Raw genomic sequence first — 22,597 nt, 5'->3', positions numbered from 1 at the left:
GTAGGTAAGTTAACATTTTCGGGTGCTGTAACCTTTCTAGGGAGGAGAAAAATGCATAGGGGAGAGAAAGACAGGGTGAGAGTAAGGGAGAGCAAGAAAAAAAAAGAAGATGAGATAATCACCGCCCACTGGATCCAGCGATGTCTTGATCCGCAGGCGGTGGGGGGAGAAGGAAAAGCAAAAACCCCCGCCAAAACCCCAAAGTCACCAGTCAAAATCCATATACTTAGCACCTCCCCCAGGGCGGGGAGCCGTCCCCATAGGTTGGCGCCCCCTGTTTTGGCGCGGAGTCCACGAGGAGGGCGTGGCAAACTCAGCTCTTCCCGCCTTTTCGGGTCTTGACATCTTCTGCACTGAAGGAGGGGGGGGGATGGGCCCAGTTGCCCACCAGAAAGTCAAAAGCCTGTAGAAGTCTCCCAGAATGCATAAATCATTAGCTGTTTCAGTCTCTGACACTACCCCAGGCCTCCTGAAGCCATCCCAGTTCCCCAGGGCTCGCTGGGCACATCGCCCTCTCTCACTGCTGCCCAGCTCCTCTCCAAATGCAAACCTGGGAAGTCACAGCCCTTCTCCCCCATCTGCCTGGACAGCAGAGCCATCCCTCACACTCACAGAACTCCATGCCACACCTGAAGCACGTGGCTTTATCCCAGCAGCCTCCCTGTCCTGCTGGCAGGTGCCTGGAGCAGCTGTGCCATGGGGGGCCCACACCCGAGATGGGAAGCAGACATGGAGTGACCAGAGAACACTGGCATTGCAGGAACACCCATCCCCCTTCAACAGCTGTTTTTCCACATTGTCATTCCCCATGCTGTTGAGATGCCATGTGATTTCCCTCTCTAGAAACCAGTGTGCTGTTCTCAGAGCGACTGTGGTGGAGAGGGTGTGCAATTCTGCTGCCTCTGTCTGCTACTGCCCTGGGAAACAACTCTGGAGAATTTCAACCAAAGCTTTGAAAATATTAAAAATTGACTAGTGCAAAGTTACTAGATAAGAATCTTTAAAATTTATTGGACTAATTGTGTTACATTCAATATTTGATGTGTTTCTCCTGGACAAAGAATTGGCATAAATACAAACAAGCCTTTGTGTGCCTTCCCTAAACAAATAAGAGATAAAGTACTAGAGACAAGGGAACATAGTTCACATCTTCATATTTACATTTTGCCTTTACTTTACAACTTAGCGCCAGGAATATTTACAGAAAAATACAATAAGAACAAAAAGTTCATGTCTTGGCAACATACAGGTATTCATATAAATTGTCTATGATTGAAGCACATGATATCTGGCATCCTCACTTCTAATTGCTCCTGCTAAACCCATGGGGAAAAGGGCTGTGTTTGCCTTCAGAGACATCACTCAATCACACAATCATGAAATAGCATAAAATTTGTCTGTGAGGCTGAAATTTAGTTCTCTCCTCTTCCTGGGCATTCAGAACCCCGTGGAAGGAAACACTGTGACCTATGGAGAACCCAGCACACACAGCCCAGGGGCAGCCAGGGCTGCTCCTCCCTATGGCCTTGCACACACTGCTACCCACAGACATCCGAATTTCTACAGGCACTGTCCTCCCCTTCTCCTGCCTGCTGTAAGGTTCTAATGCCTTTTTAAAATTAGCTTTAAAAGAAATGCTTTTCTTTAAAAGAATCTCTATTAAGGTACTAAAATTTCTATAATTCCAACACTCTGTAACAAGGTGATGGTGGTCACCCTTCCTGCTCTGTTAAAACAGAATTATGACCCCAAACTGAAAGGTTGGATGAAAAGAGAGAGTCTCAGTTTAGTTCTTGTGGAACACTTGCAGCTCAGTGCCACCTACACGCAGGTCAGTGAGGGGGTCAGTGCTTGTCACCTCTGCTGGACAGGGACACTGACCCAGACCACTCAAGCATCAAATCAAAACCCCCCAGCAGCAGTTTGTGATGTAAAAAACCCCTCTGGATTCTTGTCTAACTCTTGCAAATGCCATGGAAATAAACACCATTTGCTCTGACACTTTAAGGGAAAAACTCTCAAGGCTGTACTCTGGACTACCTGAAGCCATTAGTTTGGGCCAGACTTCAACAGGAGCTGGATATAATTCCCAAATTGGTGGTATGCATTTTGTTATGAAGCCTGAGAGCTACACACACACAGGAGAAGGAGGGACAGTCCCTGCAGGCACCCTCCAGTAGCACAGCTCTACCCAGGGTGCCCACTGCTGCCACCAGCATCCAAACCCTGGGGAAAGGCAGCGCATTTCTGCATCACAATGTTTTTATACTGCACTGGGCCTGTCCTGAAGGCTCACCTTTCCAGAGAGTGAATCCACCACCTACAGCCATGCCCCCTGCCAGCTCGTGACCTGCTCACCAGCTGGTTCTACAGCTCATCTGACACAGGGTCTAAACGCCCGTCCCCCAGCACTGGAGCAGCCAAAACGTGCCCAAGTTCCCTTTTTTCCAGAGCTCTGCCAAGTCCCATTGCTCTCATGGCTGTTCCTGCTCCCATGGGTGCCAACCCCATGCCTCAGATGAACATGGAAACAGACTGAAGACGACCCTCCAGCCAAGCACAGGCCTTTTTTAAAAAGTAAATCTTCAGGCAATCCAGCTGACACTCTTGGCCTTGCCAGAACCCACGGAGGGTTTCCCCAGATGCCCATCCCTGCGTTCCTGGGTGCAGCCTGACAGCAGCTCGTGGTGCAGCTCAGTGCTGCACCCAGCCTGTGTAACACTCTGCTGCAGGATGGGGGTTGCTGGTATGCTACTGATGTGCAGACACGGGGTTGCTCAGGATGTTTATTGGTTACACATGCATCGCTTATGCCTCTTAAACCAGCGGACTAAAGTGTGTTTGGCCATTAACTGGATCCAATAGGTACATACACAGTGTGGGTAAATTTAGTGTCCGTGCATTAAATTGCTGCTGGCAGGAGTTTGGCAGAGGAATGAGGCTGTCCAAGGTTCCCTGCACATCTTGGCCAATGCACCCAAATGCTGCCTTAGGGCTCCTCCTGCCATGTGCCACGTGGGCAGCACGGAGTGTGCTTCCTGCTGCAGGAGTTTTCTTCGGGTGGCTTCATTTTTTCACTATTGATTCATCTGGATCAAATTACAGAGCTCCTGAGTTAAGAAGTCAGTGCACTTGTCCCTTTCAACAAGCACACGTTGCCTAAAATCTGCTTGGTTGATAACCTGAAAGTCCTTTCACATGTATTTTTAGGGGCCTGTGTTTCCATGATCTCTTTGTGAAAAACCACATGGAAAGCTGAGAGCAAGGTCTGTCCTTGGCAGCTAATGAAACAATTAAGACTGCTTCAGGTCAGAACTGTTGCAAAAAGTAACTCTGAAATATCAAAATTCAGCGCCTGACAGGTATCACTGCAATGCACAGCAATGCACAGCATGGCTAATAAAAACCACTTTCGAAATAACGTGAGGAGCTCCCCAAATTTCTGCTCACAGTCATCCTCTTCCATTACCTGGTGCTGGAAGGGTAAGGACCTTTGCTGCTGCCAGTGACCAGAGGCTGCACCTCCCCAGGAGTGCCAGCCATGATCCATTGCTGCAACACCAGCTGGGATGTGCGGGGAGATAGAGGGTGCTCCCAAGGCTGCCAGCGCCCACGGCACCTCTGAGATCCCCAGTGTCACACCCAGAGCTGTAAACACCTTTTCCCAGCACATCCTTCGAGTCCTGAACACGTCAAATCCACAGGCTGAAAACAAAAACTCCTGACCTAGGTGGAAGGGAAGCACTGCTGCCAAGTGTGAGACCGTACAGGAGACTTAAAACAATCTGAAGTTATAACTCCAAAGGTGCTTTCATGGAATTGCAGTTAATGGGGAAAAAGAAGAACTCTTGAATTTTCTTTTCAAGTTGTTTTAGTCTGTTTAACAGGAGCTTCTGAAAAGTGTTGTAGAAGCTGCGAAAACTGCTCATGCTATAAATAACAAGGAGGAGGCAGCCCTGGAATCTCAGATTTCAATCTAATGGAAGGAAGGCAAGTGATGTTTATACTTTTTATGGAAATGGTGAGTAGGTGATACAGACACTTCAAAATAAATTAAGTAGTTGCATAAAAAAAAATTTAAAAAAATAAAAATCAAGCTACTGAAATTAAATGTGACATTTTGCAACAGACCTGAAAGTCATAACCTTGCTTTTATATAACCAAAAGCTTCTATCCAGTAACAAATCCTGTTGGAAAGTCAGTTAATTCAAGTGGTGGTTGTTGTCAGCAGGACAAATCTCATGCAGATGGACTCACTCCCAGCCCTGGAGGGAATGGCCACACACAGCATCTGGGCTTTGGATTTCAGGGCCTGGTGTTTCCAAGCAATCTCCCTCTTCTTGCTTTTGGTACACAAATGGATTACAAGCAGTGAAGGATCTTCTGTTGAGCGCTGAAGGGGGACTGAACATGTCTTCGAAGTTCTTGCAGGGATAGTTAATGCTCTGAAACAGATTTCTCCCCCAAGGAGAGATCCTGCTCCCTTCCCCTTGGACATGTGGGTGCAGCAAGGTGTTTGATGGCAGGTTTGTTTGTATTCTGTTTTCCATCCTCATATGCAGAGATGGCTTTACTTTGATTGTTTTCCCCTCAGAGTGAGACACATACAGTTCCTAATTAGTCTGGAATGGATGACTAGGTGAAGAGATTATGTTGCTAGCATCCAGGAAGACTGGAATTCAGTAATCTTTTGAGGGTAGGTGAATTAAGTCAATATCCCAACTGCAATGTTTTGGATTCATTTCTCATTCCTCCCACATGGTATCTGCTGACTTGTGCTAGAACATGATTTCCTGAATTCCAGAGGGCTGAGGAAATTTGTTGTTGTTATTTAACTGTTTTCATTAGTGTAGCCACCAAGCTCTGATCTAATTGTCCTGGAAGGATAGTGACCTAGGGGTTGCAGTTCTTGAGCCCAACCTCCTGGAAAAGTGAGGTATAAAACTCCGGCTCCAGCTGCCTGTTCCGGTATTTATTGACAATATCTGCTATTTTCTGTTTTCGGCGGACATGGGGGGGGTTGTAGGAATCACTTTCCAGCCTCTTTCTCCGACAAATATTTATTACTGTCTGCCTCACTAAGAAACCTGAAAAAGAAACAACATTTGAATCAAGTTTAAATTCAAGCCTGTGCCCCTTTGCTGGCTTCCCAGCTAAAGACAATTTTGGGGTCTGTCCCATCTAAACCCAGGGGAGATGTTCAGCACCACCAAGTCAAGGACTTTTCTCCATGAGCAAGTGATAACAGACAGCCATGGTCCCTAGGCCTGCAAGGACATTCACTGGGAAAAAGGAAGGAAGGGACTCACTCTGTAGTACCCAAAACTGGCTGGAGGAGGAGAAGGATTTCTCAGCTTTGCCAGAGGCAAGCAGCTGCCTGCAACAGCACCCTTGGGACAAGAGGGCAAAGAATCCAGGGCAGCCAATATAAGAGTCGCAGTGCCACAGCCCTGACCACACCACAGGGGGACATCGGAGCTTGGGGGGCCCAAGGTCACACCAGGTAATGCCAGGGGAGCCCTGAGAGTGAAACAAGTGCCTGTCAGTACTTTTTTCCAGTAGAAATTGCAGTCTCCCACTTGGAAAGGGGATGAGAAAAGACCTGCTGGGTTGTGGCTGGCACTGGTTTCTCTTCCCCTCACTGCCTTGCCACTGCTTTCACCTCTCTGTAACTCACACTGCTGGATGTGGAGGAAGAAGGAGGTGGGGAACAGAAGCAGTAGCATTTGGCCAAAACTGGCAGTGAACTTTATCTTATTTTATTTTGAAATGAAATTCATATGTCTCTAAGGAAGTAAGTGTCCCTTACCCCCTTTGCTGTTTCACAAGCTCTTCCTTACAGGCAGAAACAGTCTTCCTTATTTAGAGGACTTAATTCCTGACTGCATACAAACCACAGCTGCTGAACTCAGAGACAACAAATTTCACTATATTAACAGTCCTGATGCAGCTGAAAAACAAACCCAACTCTAGGAAAACACACCTGATTCTTTTTCAGTAAAAGCCACTGTCATCAGCTGAATTTATAAATGTTATTTAGGGCTCAGTCTGGCTTTAATTTCCCCAGTGCTGAATTAAGCATGCAAACCCCAGAACCTGAAAGTCATCTCCTACAAAGTTTTATGGGCAGGTACAGGTATTCTAATGCCCATTAGTTCATTTTGCTCTGTCCCATGAACTGCTCTCACTGGGTGAGACTTCCAGTTGCTGAAGCTAAGTAGCACCAATACCAAGATAGATCCATGAATCCACCCAGGAACAGAGGAAGAGGCAGTGAACACACACCCTGTTAACACATGCCTGCATGGTATTTTTACTGAACACGTTAAAAAATCTTCAGCTGCTGTGGTTTTAACCCCTACCTGGCTTCTGAACCAGAAGGAACACACAGCATGCCAGCACAGCCAAAAATTCAGCAGTACCCTCTGGTACACCTTGGTTCTCCATGCAAACGTTAGGTCACATTTGGGATCTCTCCTATGTAAAGAAGAGGCCCCACTCCAATCTCCAGCCCAGCTCCTCTCTCCTGCTGTGCTGGCAGCCAAGCACTGCCCTCCTGCTCCCTCTGCTGTTCCTGCTCCTGCCGCTGCTGCAAAACCATGGCTTTTGTTTGTTCTGCCATGCCCAACACTTTTTCCAAGGAAAGATTCCAGACCACGTATTTTGCAGATATATTATGATTAAAAAGAAATAAAATAAAAACATGAGCCTTCCTAAAACCCTTTAGCTTACCAAGAGCTCTCCTGCTGACTATCATTCCATCCACCAGTGGGATAACCATGTTGAATTTCCCAGTTGCTCCTTGTAGTTTTATCCTGAATAAGCCAGTGTTTAAAGGATGGATGAAGATCACAGGAACTTCCTTCTCAGGAGTGGTAGATCTTAAGAGAAAAACCAGAACTGTTAAATCAGTTTTACAGCACTGTTGCAATTAATCTATAGAAGAAAAATGTCCACTTCAAGTGTTAAAGTTAAAAAATGCCTCATGGCTAAGGCAGCAGGATCCTGGGGTATGCTCTGGACCTTAGGAGGGCTCCATCAGTTGTACTGTGCCTATGATCTCCTGTCTCCATAGGCTGGAGAGCCCTGCAGCCTGGGCACAATCCGTACACAGCACTAACCACCTCACCAGGGAGTGAATCAGGAGGGAGGCTCATCACAGACTCAGATAAAACGACACATTTTCTGTTCCCTAATTTATGTTTTATCTACAGTGATATGAAAAGCTCTTTCATGTTTTCTACCAAAAAAGGTCCACTGAGGAATCAAGAAAAATAATGAAAATAAGAGCAGTCTTACCTCAGGGAAGTGCTACTATTGGCTGTGGTTTCCACACCAGTGCTTGTCTCAGACACCAGATCAGGGAGGGGGAAGTTTTCTGTAAGAACAGCATGCACCAAATAAAGTTTATCTACTTCGGTTTTTGATTTTTTTTGTGTGCATGCAGGGAAAAATTATTTATCATCAGTCAAATCCACACAGCCCTCAAGCATTTATACCATGGATGCTCTTACATGGTAGTGTCTTTAAGTTTAAGCATTCATTGGAGTGTACAGACACACCTCAGCCACCTGCACTCAACAGAGGAGGTCCCAGATCCTCCATTCTCTCAAAGGTCAAAATCTCTAGAGGAACTCTGAAAGCAGGAATGAGATGAACTACTTCAATTACAAAAAGAGCTTTCAAATTATTATTCACAGTATCTCCACCCATCCACAAGCAATCAGCCTCAAGAACAGCGCTAAGAATGTCAAACAATGCCACTGCTCACACCTACAGTTCTCTTGAGCCCTGCTCCCACAAACACACTATCCTTCCTCAAATCCAAGCTCCCCAGATCCCTACCATAACCTACAACTCTGCTGCCATGCACTTGGTAACAAGGACTGGATAATGAAGGTGCAGGAGGAGGAAGCAAGAACCTGAATGCCTGGAAGGGGATTTGGCACTTCCTTGTTAGGTTGACAGATGTTGAGGGTCATTCACAAAAGTCCAGTCTGGGCAGCAGGACAGTGCTTCGACAGAAAGAGTCTAAGGTCCAAACCCAGATTTTGCCATGAGAGCTGGGTACTCAACAGCTGGAGCAAGAGAGGGAGAGCATGGGGAGCCATGGAAACACTCTGAGACAGAGCAAGAGGGAGGGCAGGCAGTTGGCACTGGAGTGATACCCTTGACTAAAAAGTGACAGCTTTTCCACTGTCCAGACTCTAAGATATGCAAGAAGCATAAGGCAAAAGCCAAGAACATAAGGAGCATATGGCAAAGCCCCTGGGCTAGGAGCCACTTCCAAGAGCTCCCCCTCCCCCCATCCAACTGCCACGCTTACTGAGGCTCACAAACTCATTTCTTCAGCTCCAGGCCCAGAACTCTGGGAGATTCCTACGGCTGCTGAAAGAAGCAGCCAAGCAGAAACATGCCTGTGTGGCACAGTTGCTGCCTCTGCAGTGAGTTGGCTTTAGCTGCCATCCAAGAAGGAAGTGGGTCAGGGACACCAGTTTGGAAACTGAAGTGGGCGAGGGACTCCTGAAGATAAAAGGAACACCCTCTGGGCCCACGTCCGGATAAGGAAATGATGCTGCAGAACCTGCTGTCTCTCCTGATCCCAGTAAGGCTCTGAGGGATGTGCTGTGGACAAGGTGGTCTTCCTGACAATTTACATCTACACTTCACAGGAAGCTTCCTCTTGATCGCTCCCACTCTCTTGTTGGCTTTACTCTGGAAGGAGCTAAGGGCTTAATTAATGTCCACCCTTACTGCCAGACTGAGAACCAGGATTAGAAATCAAGGACTGTAAAGCATCGGTTACTGGCCTGCGTTGCAGGCACTGCTAAGCTGGGTCAGTGCAGAGAGACTCTCGCACAGCGCTGAGGCCAGGCCGTGGCTTGGAACCAGCACACAAAAAGCTCTTGGGGACGAAGGACTCCTCAAACCTAGAGCCAGTTGCCCACCATGGCCACGCCACGGCTGTAACAGGATGAGCAAAGCTGGGGCTCTGCCAGACCAGCCACTACCCAGAGTAAGAGAGGAACCACCAAACTAAGAAACATGAAGTTGCAGCAGGAGCAGGACCCTGCCTGAGCAACAGGGCAGGAAGGGAACTGGGATGCACAGCATGGGACAGGCACCTTGAGTGCAGAGCAAACAAGCCCTCTCCTGAGAGAGAACACGGAGAGTTTCAAAGGTACCACCAAACCAAGGAGGGTGATGATCCCTTCAGCACAGAAGCAGCAGGTGTCAGAAGCCATTTTTGTTAAAGGAAACCACATTCACCCTGAGGAGACAGCAACTGAGGGGAACTCAAAAGAAGGGAGGCACACTGCATTGTGTGCTGAGCTTAAGAAGGTTCATGACAGCATTTCACAGGTACTGCCAGAGCTAAAGGGAACTTCAGACCTACATATGCTACTGATTCATCTACACCCCATGGATTGCCATTCAAATATCAGAAAAATGATTCAGAATCTTAGAAGTAATGTTACAGACATTAATAAGGATTTATTTTTATTGTGAGGGTGGTGAGGCCCTGGTAAAGGCTGGCCAGAGACACTGTGGCTGCCCCAACCCTGGAAATGTCCAAGGTCAGGTTGGATGGGGCTTGGAGCAACCCCATCTAGTGGAAGGTGTCCCTGAGCATGACAGGGGGCTTGTACTAAATGACCTTTAAAGGTCCCTTCCAACCCAAACCAGTCTGTGGTTTCATGATCTAGCATTCGATAAAAGAAGGGAACAGTTTTTTCTCTGGTTCCTGCTCTGTTGTTACTTCAGTGAACAGTAAGAACTTGTACGCACCGATATCATCGTAACGTTCCACCCAGACCACATACACTTTGGTTTCAGGTCCCATCGGTGGAATGGTCCGGCCCTGAGGCATCCTCTTGGATCTGGAAGTAGGACTGAGCTGTTTTGAACACAAGGGTAACATTTACAAACGTCATGAGTCCAGTAATGCAGCCAACGAGTATTTCCCAGCTGCTCCCCAGTCATGCACATCTCAGCCAGGTACAAGCTCTACCAGCTCTCGAGTCAGGGCAGCTGTGCTGGAACTACCCGCTGCAATCTGGGTCTCCACACTACTTATATTCAACCCAAATTAATACATTCAATCTTGCATCAATTTAAATTTTTTCTTAATGTTCTCAAAGACCTTAAATCAGTACCTAAATATACATTTGGAAGTGAATTCTAAACAGGCAATCAACAGTTGTGAATCCTTTGCTTACAGATACAGCAGTTCATGTTTTTCTGCTTTGTACAAAAGCAGCTTCACATCTGGTACTTCAGACACAACTGACACGCTGTTTTAAACTGGGCAGGTAGGAAAAGTGTTCACATCTATCCATCCTCAGTTTCCAAGCATGGATTTGCATCTTAATTACTCTGTAACTACTGCATATACTTTTTCCTGCACGCATTTCAGGATGCAGAGTATTGCTACTTAGCATGCCTAAGTTTTATATTTGTAATGTAGTCTCACAATCTCCTACTGTAGGTGCAAATTCTGGCAGGACCAAAGCGGACAAAGATTAATGGCAAGGAACAAGGAGTTCTACATCCCAGGAAACCAAATCATATACTATGAAAAATCCTGCAGCATTGCCAGTGTGCTTCTTGAGAGAAAAAGAAAAAAAATAGCCATTTTTCAATGCAAGTTTTGCCTTACCCGCTGGGAGGGATTAAGATTGTCTGTATGGTTGGGGAAGAGTTCAAGTGTCAGAGGCTGCTGCTTCAATATTCCTGGCAGCAGATCCATGTTGGAGTCACTTTCTTGGTCAGAGACACTGCTTTCCAGTGAGTCAGCTGTAGGTCAGAAGAAAGAAGGTGGGTTTTGTCTACTCTTCTGCCAAAAAAACTTTACTGTCATCATGTGTACAATTTTGAAACTAAAAAATGTGTAAGGCTTTTGAAACTAAATATACATAGATGTATGGCCAAGCCACCATAGCACCTATAAGCAGGAAGAGGAGTCAGGAGACAACAACTGCCAATTATTCCAGAAACAGACTGCAATTAAAGCATTCCCTATGGATTCACCAGTGTCCCAGCAATTTTCTGCAGAATACAGTCTCCTCCTTCATATGTCTACAACCCTTTTATTCCAGGTAACTTTTGCACATCAGTTTTAGTGTCTCAAGGATGCCATGAAACCTGTTGCTTCCCTACCTAGCAGTGGTGCACATGCTCCTCCATGTGCTGCAGGAGCACATCACTGACAGGAAAAGGGAAAAAAAAAACCACACATCACCAGTTGCTGGTGAACCACAGGTCCAGTGTAACACACTCACATAACAGCAAAACTGCTGTGCACCCCTGGGCATCTACTGATCATCTCACACTGAGAAAGAGGGGCTCAGAACAGATGCCTCCTCAGGAAGGAGTCTAAGGACTAGGATGCTGTAATTTAAATGTCCATAGCTTTCTGACAAGAGTCTTGCTAAACACACTACTAGGTAGCTTATTAAGGTTTTGCTTCTGAAAAAGCTCTCTAACAAAAAATGTTGGTTTCATTTTTGTGAAGAGCATGTACAGAGAAATCTTACTCAGGGACTCCACTGGTGACGGGACAACAAAGGCGATTTCTGTCAGAGCATCTGCATAGTACAGCACCTTCTTCTGCCCGTTGAAGATACTCGCCCCAACATCTTCTGAGATAATTAGATCATCTAAAATGGACAGAAAAGGACAGTTTGGCCAGAAGGAAGCACAAGGTGCAATCAATGAGAAAAAATCATGCAAATCTCATTTTAAAATTAAAGGATTTCACAGTCACATCTCATGGCTAACCACTCTTCTCAGATAAATGTTTTTGCTTTTTTGAAGGAAAAGGCATTTTGGGTTGGGAATGGCTTTATGTTGAACACATTTCCAATGTACTGGATTCCTTATTTCCTAGTATTCTAGTAAGCACATCTACTACAAGAATATACCTACTATCTATTTCTGAGCATTCCCTCTAGCAGGATCATTCAGTTAGTCATTCCATTCCCAAAGGATTCCAACATTTATAACTCCAATCTGATACTATTCTAGAATTCAAACCAGTTTCTACAGACTCTCCTCAGTATTTTCTCTGTCAAGAAACTAAGATCTGGCTACAATCCATGCAAGGAGGCTCCTCATTCTGACCTCCTACTGATTCCTTTGTCACAGCTGGCCAATAGAGGCCTTCAAATACAGAAAGAACCTCACTCCCCTCTTTTCCTTCCCCATGTCACCTCCAGAAAGACTAGCAAGGACTTTGAAATGAATTACTTCTCTGTTCCAGTTTACAGAAGGGTTCCTGGGATAGCTGCCTCAGCAAAGCCAGTGGAGCAGTGAAATTCAGCACGCTGACAGAGAAGTGGCCAGAGCCACACCAAAGACTCCAAGCCATGCTTCACCATCAGGGAAATGTTCCCACATCTCCAGCACACAGCTCCCAGGGAACAGCACCACAACCCAAACCCAACTGTTTAAGAACTTCTTTGCTTTTGGAGGTGTGCAGGGAAACATGTCCAAGAAATTATTTTAATCACAACTCGCTGGAAGCTATTCTAGAATCACAGAATCATGTAGGTTGGAGAAGATCTCCAAGATCATCAAGTCCAACTGTCAACTCACCACTGCCAAGCCCACCTCTAACCCATGTCCCCAAGGGCCACATCCCTGCAGGGATGGTTATTCCACTACTGTCCTGGGCACCTGGACAACCCTTCACAACTTGAGGACATTTCCTCTCGTCCTGTCACTTGTTACCTGGGAGAAGATACTGAACCCGACCTGGCTCCCTCCTCCTGTCACGGAGTTGCAGAGTCAGAAGGTGCCCCCTGAGCCTCTTTTTCTCCAGCTGAGCCCCCCCCAGCTCCCTCAGCCATTCCTCATCAGACTTGTGCTCCCACTCTTCCTCAGCAGAACCAGATCAGTAGTAACCTGCCGTCTCTCTCTTCTATTTCTGAATGCCTTTTGGGTTCCTTCTTCCCCCGTTAGTTGAATTAATTCAGCTATTTGGTGGTCTGTGATCCCATTCAAATGGCTGAAAAAAATCCAAGTTAAAAAGCCCACATCAAACCAGGTCCCCCACTAATTCAGGGCACTGCCTTCTGCACAGTCACACTGACAAATCCACTGCCAAGGGAGCGGAGAGGGCTCCGCCTCTGAGGAAAGCACATTCTGACCCTGGCCTTACTGCGAAATTAAACCCAGACCTGGTAATTCTGTAACCCATTCTAACTTGCTCAGAGAAAGCCATGCCTGTTCTCTAACCTCTCCCCAGCATTTCTGGCCTTTGATGGTTTGTATTTTATTCCATAACTGAAGGGACAAGCCTTCAGCTGGTGAAGGGCATTCCTAAGGTACAGTGACAGGACAGCAGAGCAAGTGCTGCTTACGCACCTGCAGCTGTAACAGTGTCACATCTAATGCAAACATAAGGTCAAGGACAATGAAGGAGCTGGGACCAGCCTGTTCCCTGCTTTTGGGTGGCCCACAGCAGAGGCTGCAGCTTTGGAGGTCACCAAGAGCAGGCCTGGTCCTCAGAGCAGTGACACTGAAACCAACTCAGACACTACCAATTCCTGAGGAATCTGATCAAGTTGTCCAAGGGAGAAACTAACCCAATTCACAGTTTCCCACCCTGGGACAGCAACTCACTGGCCTGAGGATCATTTTGGGTGACAGAATGGGGAGAGGGTGGTACATGACAAGCCCAGGGGAGGAGCTGCTCTAGTGGAAAACAGCAGAGCCAATGAAGCAGGACAGAGGAGCTGTATGTGGGCTCCAACTTCTGGGACCTACAAACAGCAGCTTGTTTTCATTCCTTCCTACCAAGCATGACTACAGGGCTAACTTATGAGTCAATATCCCATTTTAATCTACTTACAGAACACTGAATCACACAGTATTTCAAGCCTATATGCCAGTATATTTCAAGCCTATATGCAGCACAATGTGCAACCGATTTCACCTGAATACTGGTTTGGGATAATATAATAAAGACTCATCAACTCTGCTAAAAATATAGCTTGGAGGTATTTCTTGCTGAGACTACTCCCTCCCAACAACATACAGACATTTACACATTTCTTTCTAGTAAACATCAGCATTTATCAAAAAACCAAAAAAAAAATGCCAGTGCTCAGACAGGTATACAGGAGAAAGAAATTTTAAATTGTCTTCTAAAGGAGCCTAAACATTTTAATTTAGTATTATAGCATTTACTACATCTTACCTTGTTCAGGTCCCTCTTCATCACTGTTGCAGCTGTTGATTGACCAGCTTGTTGAGACATGACCAGTCCACCCAGGGTGCTTCCCGACGTCAACAGACCAGCCAAGAGACAATAAGAACTCCAGGAAGTGGGGCTGAACAATTCTGGAAGACTCCATGTTCTTCAGGATCTGAAACAACCAGCAGCAACCATGTTGGTAGAGGAGCAGGAAACAAGTCTCTTCCTCCATAGTTTTTTAATTAACATTTTTTGTCACCAACACGGTTTTGCCCAAATACAGCTACAGAACAAGCCCGGAACCCCAGACTTTCCACATGGACACTACTCCCTGCTGCCCAGCATCCTCCCATCCTGCTTGGCCATGTCCTATTCAAGCAACTTGACTTTCTGCTAGCATTTTCAAAGCCTGTAAAACAGTGAATCAAACTGCTGGAAATGGTAATTTTGAGAGTCAGCCACTCATTAGGAACAAAATACAGAGCATTCAGTGCAGAATCTGCCTTAGTACCAAAGTTAACACAAGGGTTTTCTGGACAATTTTCACTATTAAACTGAGGTGAAATTAGCAGAGATAAGTATTTTCCTCACTACTCACCTGTACATGACATACAGCAATTTAGAGGGCAGGCGTCACAGCACATTAAATTATGAAACATTTTCCAAAATAATTTTCAGCAGGACTGAGTGTGTGCTTTAATCAAACATCACACTGTCCTGTTCACTTTAATCCTACTTCTGACAGAGATCTGGGATGTTTCCACATCTGATGGCAATTTTTATCTCATTATGACCAAGTGAGAGTCGAGCCCTTCACCAAACAGCACACAGGGACATGGGTGATTTCTGATTTGGGTACCAGAACCACTGGGGTTGGTGGAACAGACAATGCATCCATCCTTTCCGGGCCACGCAGGAATTTGTGCTGGGTCAGGAGCATCAATGATTTTGGTTTGTGCAGGGGCAGAACACCAGGATACAGGCCCCAGCAAAGAAGAAACTGCAGGGATGGGCAGTGGAAGAAAAGCTTCCAGGCTGGAGGCTCCAGGTAGCCACATGGTCCTGACATCCCATCCCAGTGCCTCGTACAGAGTTCAGCAGTGACCACACACAGTGCACTGAAATATCATTATTAACCCTCATTACTGAGCACATTGAAGTCATAGCTGTGCATCAGAACAAGACAGGATAAGTGTGGTTTAGAAGACATAAGAGCTCCACAAGAGCATATAAACAAACATTCTGCCAGCTCAGCAGGAGCATATCTCAGCTCAAAGGCAAACCTAGTGTATCTTGCTTCACAGCTGACTTAGCAGATGAAAACACTTCATTTTCAGTGAAAACACTGAACTACAGTTCAGTGGCTACTCTGAACTTCAGTTTGAACAATCACAAACAGCATGATCCTAGTTTCAGGAAATGAATTGTGTCCCACACAGAAGCAGAAGGTGCTTCAGTGTTCTGTCCACTGTGCATCCACAGCGACACAAGGAATTGACATCTTGCTTCTACTCTTTACTAGGAGAATTATGAATGGAATGAGAAGGTACTAGAGAAACACTTCTCTAATGAGCCCATAAACCCTCTTAGGAAGTTTATAGGTCACAAAGAAATCACAGTTAAGATTTGCACAAATTAACCTGATTAACCTAATTGCCTTTGAATCTAAATAGTATAATGTAAGGACTTACAAAGCAATAATACTTCCCTACTTGCAGAAAGTTTTTCATTCCTTTAACATGTGTTTAACATTAGAATGAAACCAACTACCTTGACATTGCACATTGCTGGAACAAACTGCAACCTTTCCTGCAAGCTGAGCCAACAAAGCTGAAATGCTTTTCTGATCTGAATCTTTGAACTCTACAAATAAGGACAATAAGGACAGAACAGATAATAAAAATACTATTAATATTTTCATATATATTTTTTTTTAAATATTAAAAGTGTTACAATAATCCTAAATGTGAGCAACATACTTCAACCTACAGATGAAGAGAGTATGCAGTGACTTGTAGCTCACACTGGTTCTGGCACTCCACTCTAATCACCAGCAGTGATGCTTTACTCACTTGAAAATTACTAGAAACAAGACAATATAGACTAGCTGGCACGCTTTCACTTACCTCCTGGCTCGTTTTCTGGCCTGCCTTCATGTAGAAAATGAAAACAGTATCAAAAGGACGACAAGGTAGTAAATCCAAGTAGCCAAGGTCATCAAAAAACCCAGGAAGAGCAGAGTCAAGTGCAATCAGGTGAGGAGGTAGACGACTGTTAGCAGGTTCCTGTCCAATAGACAAGAGTTCATCAGCTTAAAAAAAAAAATCTTTCTTAACTGAAAGGTCTTTGCGGCTGGAATAGCAATCCATTAAAATATAAAAAGACCATTTCCCTTTTCTAAGAGCAAAATAATACACAAATTTCTGATGCAATATAATCCTGTTACTGTAAATGAGTAGCAGCAAGCATGACAGGTTGACAATTTGTTGCATTCTACTCTCATTAAATAAAAACCGTATTTTGCCAGTGAAACAGCCATCAGATTTTGCTCTGGAAGAGCACACAACAAAAGCAGCAGATACTTTCAAAACATCACAGCTACGCACATAGTCACATGTGCAATTTCATATTAACCTAAATACCAATAATATGGAAAATATTGAGCACTTTCAGACATCATTTTTGCAAATGCTCAATCATCTACTTTTGTTGACAGCTTTCTGGAAGGAAAAGCAAATTTCAAACTAAAATAGAATTTCAAACTAAAAGAATTTCAAACTAAGAATATGGATCATCTCTATAAATTCTTATTTCAGCTTTAAAAAGCAACCTCTACATCCACTATGTACCCCCAAGTGTTTATGTAGGACTAAACCACTTCAGCACAACCACCTCTGCAGCAGAAGTTCCACGGCAGTCACGTTCAGAAAATCTTCAAAAATCACTCCAAAACCTAACTCAAGCTGTGGGAGTGATTTCAAGTGTGAATGTGATGGCTTATGCACCCACTGCACACAAAGATCACCTTCAATGCCTCTAGTGAGAGGAACCCAAAGTGAGAGAGGAAGAGGCGCGCGGTCTGGAACTCCTGTGCCGGCGGCGGGGGCTTGCACTCCGTGATCGGATCGGGAAAGCTCTTCTTCCGCCACTCCTCCTCGCTTTTCTGATCTATGGAAGTCTCAAAGACAATCTGCTGGGCCATGCCATTCCTCAGCTTTTCATGTCGCTCTTCGAGCTAGAAAACATTGCGTGAACTGCTGATTTCACCAAAACCACCAAGAGCAACAGAGAAAACAGTTCCAGCCCTTAGGAAAGCTCTAAGTCACAGGTACAGCAGCAACTGCAACGCACCGCCAGGACGGTTACTAAAACACTATCAGCAACACCTTGCAACATTACAAAGTGAACATCTGAACATCATGTTTGCACAAGAGAGCTGTTGTAAATATCCATGATGGGCTATGGCCTCTGTTCTGGTGAACAGAAACTCAAACACATTAGACTCTGTGAAACTTTAAAATATTTGAGACATGCACTCCCTTTTTTCCTGCCAGGAGGTCCCAAAAAAGCTCCCCCTTTCCATTTCTCTAGAAGAAGCAACAAAACGCAAGTCATTGCTTCCCACAATACCAAGGTATTAGGATCAGCATTAAAACATGTTGAGCAGTGTCTCCCAAAAAACACATCCAAAGCATTGTCATTTTCCTGGAGAAGTGCACAGATTTCATTAATTTGCAGAGGTTATTATTCCATTAATATGAAATTAGACAAGCTAAAGAGTAAAACTACTTACAGTAAGACATTAGTCCATGACTCATGAACAGTCAAAAACCCCAAGAAGAAAATCAAGTCAGAGACAGTTACTTACTTCCTCATTCACAATTTCATGTAAATCAGGAATACTCAAGTCAGCTTTCACAAATGGAATCTTGTCCACTTCTTCAGGAAAAGGGCGGTGTTTCACACTGTATTTCAATCCAACATCATTTTTAGGAGCTGGTCGAGGTTCTGGTACAAATGTCTGACGAAAAAAGATTGTTTTTACATTCCAGGTATTGTATCACTAGACAATACTTTATTATAGCAGATGAAAAACATTCCCTCTCCCTTCCCCACCAGAACTACACTAATCCATTAGCGAACCGATCATTAAAAAAAACATTAAGTACTTTAAACTAATAGACCTGTATTAAAAATGTGACTGAATTTTAAAAAGAGACAATTCTGCCCATTTTGGAACCTATGAACCCTGCTTACTGTCTAACCTCTAAGCAGTTGCAAATCTCAATAAAAATGGCAAGCTTACATGGCAAATCTTATTTTCAGCCCATTCTAAGTGTACTGAGTGAAAGCTGGCAAGTGTTTGAGAAGCTCCATTTCAACCCTCCTGACTGATGATCACAAAAAGCCAAGGCCTCGAGGAGAGCAGCAATGCTGTGGGGGTCAGGAGGGAAATGCACTGCCAGAATATCTGAAGGGCTTACATCATGGATCATGGTGTAATTCTGACATGGCTACTACATTATGTTCTATACTGCCAGTATGTAGTTCCAAACTTCAAGTTACCAAGGAGAGCAACAAAAGATCTAGGTGCAGGTTTACAGGTGCATAAGGTCCAAGCAAGCAAGACCTTTCATTGCATCTTGAGTGCTGTTTCATACATTTATTTACTACCAATTACATTTCAAAAGGGCAAAACTATTAATATTAAAGTTATAGAATGCCTTCAAGTTGGAAAAGTGAGGAGCTCAGCAGTGAAGTCATGGCCTGTCCTTTGGTGTAAGAGGTAGCACACTTGGACTGACACTATTTAGCCACGGGGCTCAGCTCCAGTGACAGCACAGCTCCAAACACATCCCAGAGGGTCTTCCCAAAGGCTGCTTCATGTGGACATTCCAGCTGAGACTGACAAACACGCTTTTCAGCTACATCATTATTGCCTTTATTTTACCAAGGGTCATGTGAAGAATTTAAAGATTTGGAGAAATTCACAGACAGAAATTTTCATAACAGGAGTACATGCTCCACTAGACAACTGCAGTAAGGAACTTTAGTGTAAAATGAGACTGGGGTATTTCTCCTCCACTGTTCCTCTCTGGACCTGTTCCAGAGTTCATCTGAATAATTTTTTTCACAGCAGGTTTACAGCCATCTTTGCATCATCAGGCTCTGTAGCTTAAAGAGCTGTTCTCTCTGCAGCACCACATTCCATGCCTCCAGACTTCGCTCCCTGTGCTGCAAGGGCTTTGCCTGACACCTGAAAACCAGCACCAACACTCATGCCTACACATTAAATACACTGTGCCTTACCCACCACTTCAGAAGATGCTTTCAGAAAAAAATAAAAAAAAGAGAATGCCCCCTCCCCCTAAGCAAGTCTAGAAGGTAACAGCACTTTCACAGCCTGCAGTTAATACTAATCACGAGTGGTAAAGAGTCACCAGAGATGTGGCACATTACCTACAGCTAAAGGCCCCGTAGCTCAGTCTTAATGTATAATCACCAGCTCTGGGGGGCTGTCTCACATTAGTGGAATTTCTGCTGAACATCTCTAAGTTAAAGATTTCTTTACGGGCTTTGATAGAGACCTTTTGATTTGCTTTAGCTCCTCTTGGTAAAAGACAGAGTTGCTGGGCCCATGCAAATCTTCCAGATGTCCCACGGATCAAAACCGTGACAGAGGGGAAAGAGTCATCTGCAAAGCACATGGGTTAAGAGAATAATACATCATATGTTGTAAACAGTTCACTGTGTAATCATTTAACAAGAGAGAAATGCAGGCATGATGGTAGAGGTTTTGTTTTCAAGGTTAACTCCTCCCTGACCCTGAAGACAATTCCCAGTGAGAAGCAAGCAAACCCCCTCTCTGCAGCAACTGCTATTCCATTTTGTGGTCTGTTCAGGAGTTGCCAGCTCAGTTTCACGATTAAAAGTAACTTTCACCCAAATTCACCCATATCACAGTTTCTCTCCAAATTATCTCCAGGAAACTGAAGAAGATTGTCCAGTCACTGCCTATTCAGGTGAGACAACAACCATATGGACACAGATTCCAGGATGCTTCCATGACCTTCTGCAAAGGTCCCTCACAAACAGCAGCAGTAAGAACAGGGGAAGGACAAGAGACAACGGTCAAAGACTGGGGAAGATTCTGACTCCACACCATTGAAAAGTTTTCACAAGAAATAGGGACATAGAGAAGTTGTCCTCACAGGTTTGCAAGACCTACTTGGACAACATCAGGTTGCATTGCCCTGGTCCAAATTCAATGCTGGCCTTTAGTTAGAGCAGGAGGTCAGACTGCAGAGTCCTTTCTGTGCCTTTCTGCTGGCACAATGATGATTTTAATATTGCAGGGACTTCAGTCCTCCTTTGAGATCTAAAAGGCCACTGATAATAGACACCTTAGATGAGGGATCATCATAGTTCTACAGCTTTTCTTTGTAAAGGTATTTGCATTTATCTTTTGTGCACATAAACCACACACTGGCACCATCAGGTAACTAGCAGATTTTTGTTCCTTCCCCAGTATTTCAGGGGAAGTACAGAGTGCAGCATAGCTACACAAGCACACACAGAGACCACCAAAACCAACTCCCCACAATCATTCACTTCAGTGATCTGCCTCAGAAGTAACCTGACATACTCATTCATTATTGCAATTAATCTTGTAATTCAAAGGGGATTTGTTAGCAAGTTATGCACAGCAAGAAAAGGTAATCTAATTTGTGATTCTGATAGCTTTACAGGATTCCTGAGTAATGCACTTAGCAGAGGCAGAGTGAGGATGAGAATTGCTTAGCCATTCTAGCATGCTCTAATCCATTCCAGTCAGGAGCAACACTTGCTCCAACACAGACTGGGGGTGGATGTGTGGCAATAGCTCCCAGTAGAGCCTCCTGCAAGATCTGTTTAATGATTTTCAATGAGGTCAGAGCACTCTGGACCACAATTCAAAATAACTTCTCTGAGCCAGTTCATGCAGTTCTGTGAGATCTCTGTTCTCAAGACTAGTATCCAGGCCCCATCGTGTCCATAGATGAGGAAAATATAGCAGATCTAACATAGGTTAAACTGAGGTGGCATGTAAGAGAATTTTTATCTGTTCTGTTAGGTAATGCCATGACACATGAAGACTTGCAGAGGGATCAGTTATTCAGTTCAAAGTGTCATTTAATTTAATTTAATACCAGACTTTTGTAATATAAATTCTCGGTGATCAAAGTCTATGAGGCTGAAACAAAGTTAAGATTCAACTGTGAAAGCCAACACTCTGTGACAAATCTCCTTTACAGGAGGTGTCACTGACAGAACAGGATGGACATGGGAAAGTTATAACAGCTTCTAAGCACTTAAAAACCATCTGAGTTGAAAGCACCCACAGAAATATGCAGTAATAGGAGGTCTAAAGCAAGCAACAGCAATGGTGCAAGCATAAAGGAGACACATCACCATGTGCTGAGCACTTACACCCATCAAATCTCCTATACTCTTTACATTTTCATTGTTTTACGAACAAGAATGTTTCAAACTATAATGCTCTTGCCTTTGTCCATCACCCATAATTTCAGTGGTATTCAGCAGCAAGTATCCAATCTAACTGGGTGAAACACCTTGACAACTGCATGAACCATTTGGGTGGGCTTGTGCATGTTTGACTATTAGTGGCATTACAGTTACTCCCACCACTTTATGCCAGAGCACCTCTGCTCAGTGTGCACACCCACAACACGTAAGTCCCTGAAACATGGGAGGGACACTTGAAGAAGTACCTTTGTTTTGCAGCTCTATACAAGAGTTTCAACCAGAGGAAGAAGGAAATGGGGAGTCTGAACTTACTCTGTTCATTCCCTAGAGGCTGCTCCAACATGGCCAGGATGACACTGTTATCCAAAACGAAGTAACGGAAGCTGTGCTTGTTTATGGTAGGGAGACGGGAATATTTAATTAACGTGGCTTCATTCACCAAGCTGCACGGAGAAGCAGGACCACTGGGAGAAGGAAAGGCTCCAAGTAACTGCATAATGCTGCAAGTGGGAAACAAGTTGAGGGTTATGACAGATTAAGACAATGAACTGTTCCCCCAAGAAAAAACCTGCACTCATATTCTTCATCTGTATCTTAATCTAGCAGCTACTCTACCAGGGCACACCTGCCCTCACCCATCAGCCTGTTTTAAAGTAATCAGTAACCTCAGAAAAACATACATGAAAACCTACAAAGAAGGATATTCTGCCTACAGAACGAGTTTCTTTATAACCTGGGTTATAAATATATTAAGACTTGATTTAATGCATGAAAATCTGTACCCTTCCACAGCTTTGTTTATGTTCATTCTTAAAAGATTATTTCTCCAATCATCCATACTTTAGCCCTCTCATATCAGATATGGCAGTG

At 44.5% G+C, this 22,597-nt stretch overlaps 1 protein-coding gene across 5 annotated transcripts in view; it reads right to left on the bottom strand.

Annotated features, from left to right (window-relative positions):
• Positions 1-983: 983 nt before the first annotated feature.
• The window catches only part of RALGAPB (Ral GTPase activating protein non-catalytic subunit beta), a 64,351-nt gene continuing 42,737 nt past the window's right edge, over positions 984-22,597 (bottom strand). For 4 of the 5 annotated variants that reach the window (XM_027740408.2, XM_027740409.2, XM_027740410.2 and 1 more), the window contains 12 exons: positions 22,040-22,227; positions 19,789-19,895; positions 18,069-18,221; positions 17,226-17,435; positions 16,327-16,485; positions 14,204-14,372; positions 11,538-11,660; positions 10,661-10,797; positions 9,790-9,898; positions 7,300-7,378; positions 6,733-6,881; positions 984-5,087 (listed from right to left, as the gene is read on the bottom strand). In XM_027740408.2, coding sequence (XP_027596209.1) covers positions 4,894-5,087; positions 6,733-6,881; positions 7,300-7,378; positions 9,790-9,898; positions 10,661-10,797; positions 11,538-11,660; positions 14,204-14,372; positions 16,327-16,485; positions 17,226-17,435; positions 18,069-18,221; positions 19,789-19,895; positions 22,040-22,227 — 1,777 coding nt within the window. In that variant the 3' untranslated portion in view covers positions 984-4,893. The remainder of the gene's footprint in view (positions 5,088-6,732; positions 6,882-7,299; positions 7,379-9,789; positions 9,899-10,660; positions 10,798-11,537; positions 11,661-14,203; positions 14,373-16,326; positions 16,486-17,225; positions 17,436-18,068; positions 18,222-19,788; positions 19,896-22,039; positions 22,228-22,597) is intronic. The other variant, XM_027740411.2, reaches the window with a different exon arrangement.

The sequence above is a fragment of the Pipra filicauda genome, unplaced genomic scaffold (genome assembly GCF_003945595.2).
Source record: "Pipra filicauda isolate LSUMZ 115617 unplaced genomic scaffold, ASM394559v2 scaffold561_size491250_pilon, whole genome shotgun sequence".
NCBI classification, from domain to species: domain Eukaryota; kingdom Metazoa; phylum Chordata; class Aves; order Passeriformes; family Pipridae; genus Pipra; species Pipra filicauda.
Note: the sequence above shows the minus strand (reverse complement) of the source record. Positions and strands in the feature narration are given on the sequence as shown.